This window comes from Chinchilla lanigera, unplaced genomic scaffold (assembly GCF_000276665.1).
Source record: "Chinchilla lanigera isolate Chin_1 unplaced genomic scaffold, ChiLan1.0 scaffold00180, whole genome shotgun sequence".
NCBI lineage: Eukaryota > Metazoa > Chordata > Mammalia > Rodentia > Chinchillidae > Chinchilla > Chinchilla lanigera.
This window is the reverse complement of record NW_004955581.1, coordinates 655,553-660,912: the sequence shown is the minus strand read 5'-3', so window position 1 is coordinate 660,912 and position 5,360 is coordinate 655,553. Positions and strand designations below refer to the sequence as shown.

Genomic DNA, 5,360 nt, shown 5'->3' with positions numbered 1-5,360 from the left:
GCAGCCGGGGCGCTGTGTGCCTTCTCTAGACACAGAGCACCTGAGACCCGCTGCGTGACTGGGGAAGTGTCACGCACCGAGCCCTGCGCGTCTCTTAAAGGAACTGGTGCAGCGGGCTGCTTGAGACCGTCTGTGCCCGCGTACCGCTGCCTAACTCACTGCCCGCTCAGCAGCGGGGCGAGCGCTGGCCCAACGTGCTTTACAGTGATGAGCGATAGCGGAGGCTTGTGGTGGTTTCTGAAGGTCACAGAGCCGGGGACGTGAGGAGCAGCCGAGGTCGGTGCCTCCAGAAACAGGGTCGTCCCAGGGACGGGCGAGTCCAACAGTCTGACAGTGGGCGTGTAGTTGCCCCTGAAATTGCTTCAAACTTATTTTTAAGGCCAACATTATTTGTGATCTCAAGCCTTAAGTTTTCTGTCGTGGACAAAGTCATTCACCAGGCTTATTTACAGATGGTTCACCGACCCATTTACTCACAAGCTGGCAGGGTAAATGGTTTCATTCAAATCCAAACCGGAATTATGGGAGCAAAGACGTAACATTGGATTTTGATGTGTTTAAAACGGCAGCAAAGACTGTGAAAGAGACCGAGCCAGGATGTTCTTTCCCCCAGCTGGTGGTGCTTGATCATCCAAGGAGTTGCACATTATTGCCCAAACACAAAATAACCCTCAAATGTGAGTAAATGGGTCAGTGAACCATCTGTAAATAAGCCTGGTGAATGACTTTGTCCATGACAGAAAACTTAAGGCTTGAGATCACAAATAACGTTGGCCTTAAAAATAAGTTTGAAGCAATTTCAAACCTTCATCATTTCTGAATTATAGTGAGGAGGAAATATCCTGAGGTTATCATAAAAACACTGATATGCCTGCATTCCTTTCCAACATCCTGTATTTGTGAAGTAAGATTTTCTGCAGTGACAGGAACCAAAATTTAAAAAATGTTAGTATGCTTGACATAAGCAACACGCCTCAGGTGTCACTGTCACCCTTAACCACAGATGGGTCCATCTGCTTACAGGAGAACTGAGTCCCATGAATTCTGCTTTGTGGTGAGTTGCATAATTATTTCATGGTATAGGGCAATGCAATAATGATAGATATAAAGTGCATATTAAAAAGAATGCATCTGAAACATCCCAAAAGCACCTCCACCCAGGATCCACGGAAAATTCTCTTCCATGACACCAGTCACTGGTGCGAGAAAGGTTGGAATCCCTGATATAAGTGACATCAGCCAATCACACTGTTGCAGATAATACAGGAATTTGCTTCTCTGAGGTACTGACAGACAGCAAAACTATAGAGATGGAAAGTGGAAAGGCACCTGGCACAGTCAGGCGTGGAGACAGAGGTTGCTCCCCACGTCGGATCCGAGCCTTGTCAGATGGAAGATGGGGCTGGGAGCTCAGAATATGAATGCACACAGCACCACTCCACTGCAAGCTCGAACATGGTTAAAAGTGAGAGAATATGCTGTGTGCATTTCACCATGATGAAAATGGAAACATAGGTAGACAGTTGCCCAGAATAACTCCATTCCATGGCCTGTGCAGACAGTTCATAGCATGTCCTACTTATTTCTCTCTCATTGCTGAGACAAAATACCCAACACCCAAAGTTAAAGAGGAAAAGGTTTATTTAGCTCAAAGTTTGTAGAGGTGTAAGTCCATAACCAGCTGGGTCTAAGGCAGGGTGGCATGGCAGACAGGTAATGCAGAGGAGAAACAGCTCATGGAGGCAGAAGATAACAAAGTAATCAATGGACAATCACAGCTCTTTCTATCCCTTATATCTGATCCAGGCTACTTAGAGCCAGTAGCACTCACATCCTTAATCCTAGCAGCTTTGATCTTAGCATTGCACCATGAATCAATCACACTGTCACACACTGTAGATCCACCCACCTCCGAAAAAGCCCCATATAGGACTGCAGGAGGCTTTGAGGGACATCTAGACACAAGCCACAACATAGCACATGGAACTGCACTAGCTCGCTCACCTGCGCTCTGAACCGCTGAACCGCAGTGTGCATCACTCTACTGGACCAGAAGACACTGAGGCACTCTCTCCTTAACATTCTTGAAAGCAGGGTCTCAAACGCACAAAACCATGTGGCTTTCTCTACATGAATACGGAACAGTATAGTTACTGAATGGAGTGGAAGACAGAATGGAAGGGGAAATGGAAATGGAATAGTTGTGGGAAAAGAAGGAAAAGGGGTAGGGAGATGTACTTTTATAACCAGGTTACAAGTTGAGTATATCCATCTCTGTGCAGAAATAATCACTGTGGTTTCATCCATCTCTATTCTGTCTTCCAAGTCAAGGGACAGGGCACTGTTATAGACGTGTTCAAGAACTCACCCCACACTTATGGGATTATTACTCAAACACAGTGGAAGGTCTGACAGTGCAGCCATGAAGCTACTGAAGTGAAGGTCATGTATATCCTCAAGATACTTCTATTTACTTTTAGGTATATACAAGGCAGATGCCATGGAAAGAGAAAATGCTAGTTTTCCCAGCACCTTTGTCCTGCTGGGCTTCTCGGAGTTTCCGTGGCTGGAGATGCCCCTCTCTGCAGTGGTCCTGCTCTCCTACATCCTCACCCTGATGGGGAACAGCTCCATCCTCCTCCTCTCCCTGCTGGACCCCAGACTCCACACGCCCATGTACTTCTTCCTGGACAACCTCTCTCTCCTGGACCTAGGTATCACCTTCACCATTGTGCCCCAGCTGCTGGTCAACCTGTTGGGACCAGACAAGACAATTGCTGCCTGGGGCTGCATCACACAAGCCTACCTCTTTCAGTGGACTAGCTGCACTGAATGCATCCTGCTGGCCATGATGGCCATTGATCGCTACGTGGCCATCTGCCGGCCCCTCCAGTACACAATCATCATGCGTCCCTGGGTGTGTGTGCAGATGGCAGCTGCCTCCTGGTCCAGTGGCCTGGCCAATGCTCTGCTCCAAGTTACATTCACCCTCCAGCTCCCCCTCTGTGGACACCACACCCTGGACCACTTCTTCTGCGAGGTGCCTGTGCTCATCAAGCTGGCCTGCGGGGACACCACTGCCAATGACCTGGCCCTGGTTGTAGGAGCCATCCCTTTTGCACTGTTGGCTCCCCTGATGGTGATCATCTCCTACACATTCATTGCTAGATCTGTACTGAAGCTACCTTCAGCTGAAGGAAGGCACAAGGCACTCACAACCTGCAGTACCCATTTGCTGGTGGTCACCATGTACTTTGGACCAGGCATCTACATGTACCTCCAGCCTCCTGCCAAGAGTTCCCAGGCCAAGTTCGTGTCCTTCTTCTACTGTGTGATCACCCCACTGCTCAACCCACTCATCTACACCCTGAGAAACAAGGACGTGAAGACAGCGTGGGTGCAGATCCTACAATCTCAAGTGTGGGTCAATCTGTTAGAAGCCAGATGATCTCTGCCTGTCTCCTAGAGAAAGCACATGCACACATCAATGACTGCTGGCTGGTCTGCATTTCCAATGAGTGTCTGTGACTTCAAAGAAAGAGTTTCCTTGTTTAAATGTCAGTTTTTTTGATTACTGGGCAGACTTTATTGGGTGGAAAATTCTGTCTTTTGCAATCTGAAATAGAACCATTGTTCTCTTACCTTAGCCCTTCCTAAAGGTCTTGTTCTCTGTAAACATCATGGGCAGCACGGTCCATTCATCCATGGGAGGAGATACCTGGGTCCACAGCCCTTGCACACCGTTCACAGTGGCCAAGATGTGGAATAAAACGTTGCCTCCATCCATGGATAAATGGAAAAAAATGTAGACTCTGCACACAAAAGAATGTTATGTGACCTATAAAAGTTAATTCTCCCATTTGTGTAACATGGATAAAATTGGAGGACATTCTAGTAAGTAAAATGAGCTAAATACGGGAAGACAAACTCTGCCCTTTCTCACTTGTACTGGAATATAAATAATTAACTTTTTAAAATATGAGTTACCACCATAAGCTGCTGTTTGAGAAGATGATCACTGAAGAGCAATGTCTCTGACATATCATGTGTTTGCTCTAATAAATTTTTATAAAAATATGGGCTAGAATCTTGGGCAAATTGAATTTTGGAAAAATCCTCTCAGCAAACCACATGAGCAACTCCACCCTTCATTTTCAAAAAACCAAGAAAATTAAACATACTTTTCATCTGAAAAAGACTGTACTTTTAAAATCAGACATATCTTTAAAATGTATTCCTGTGCCACCTTTCTCAGCTTGGGATTATAAGTCTAAGAGTGATATGAACAAAGCAATAAGAAATGAAGGCCAGGTAAGGGCCCCAGGCTGACGGATGTGGAAGGATGAGCCGGAGGCACCTCAGTCTTGGCATGTTTGTCTCTGGAGGGATGAGAGAAGGGGCCGTGCGCCTTCAGTGTCTTCTGTCTAAGGTCTCTGTGCTCTTTCAGCGCTCGCTGCCATCGGTGATGGCTCTTCAGACGCTCTCTCTGTTGGAGGGGAATTTTCACCACGTAGCAGTGCTTCTTAGTACTATTCAGGTAGAGAACATTCTTGTTTGTTGTGAAGTAAAAGAAGGATTGTAAAAATGAGCGGGGAAAGGGAAATTGCTGGGCTCTCAGGTAGATGCATTACAAAATATCACAGGTGAAAGCTGAAGCATTCTTTCTGTGATGCTTAATTTTGATTGTGAACTTGCATTTAAGTGTTAATCCATTTTGACTTGTACGTGGCATGATATATCAGTCCCCCTCCATTCTTTCACATGTAGATATCCACTTATTCAAGAGGATGTTCTGCCCATATATGTTATTTTAATTTGTCAAAATTACTTCACTATACACATGTGGATTGGTTTCTAAATTTTCTATTCTTAACCACTGGACTACATGTCTATTTTTGTTTTGCCAATACTGTACTGTTTTTGTCATTATATCTTAGTATGTTTAGAAGTTGACTAAAGCAAATCAACACCATAATGAGAAAACATCTCAGCTCAAACTCACTATGATAAAAAGACGAAAAGTAAAATATCCTGGCAAAAATGAGACACAAGGGAGCTCATGAATACTGTTTGTAGAAATGTCTAGTTTGTACAGCCATCATTGCAAACAGGATGAATTTCATTGGAAAATAAGAACAGAATTATAATATGGTCCTATAATCCCACTCATGCACATTTCTCAAAAGGAAATAAGTACATTCAAGGGATATCTGCACTCCCTTCTTTATTTCAACACCTTTCACAAAGTCTAAGATACAGAATCAAACAAGAAGCCCATCCATGGATGAATGGATAAAGCTGAAGAAATTTAAATATACAAGGTGGGATCTATTCCGTCATACATAGGAAAAGTCTGTCTT

At 44.8% G+C, this 5,360-nt stretch overlaps 1 protein-coding gene across 1 annotated transcript; it reads left to right on the top strand.

Moving 5' to 3' along the window:
* Positions 1–2,500: 2,500 nt before the first annotated feature.
* LOC106146254 (olfactory receptor 2G3-like) lies at positions 2,501–3,448 on the top strand. The gene has a single exon (XM_013509727.1). The coding sequence runs from the start codon at positions 2,501–2,503 to the stop codon at positions 3,446–3,448; it is 948 nt and encodes a 315-aa protein (XP_013365181.1).
* The last annotated feature ends 1,912 nt before the right edge of the window (positions 3,449–5,360 follow it).

Bases quoted from the DNA above. Each gene is read 5' to 3' on its own strand.
- LOC106146254 (XM_013509727.1), top strand. From the start codon at position 2,501: ATGGAAAGAGAAAATGCTAGTTTTCCCAGCACCTTTGTCCTGCTGGGC.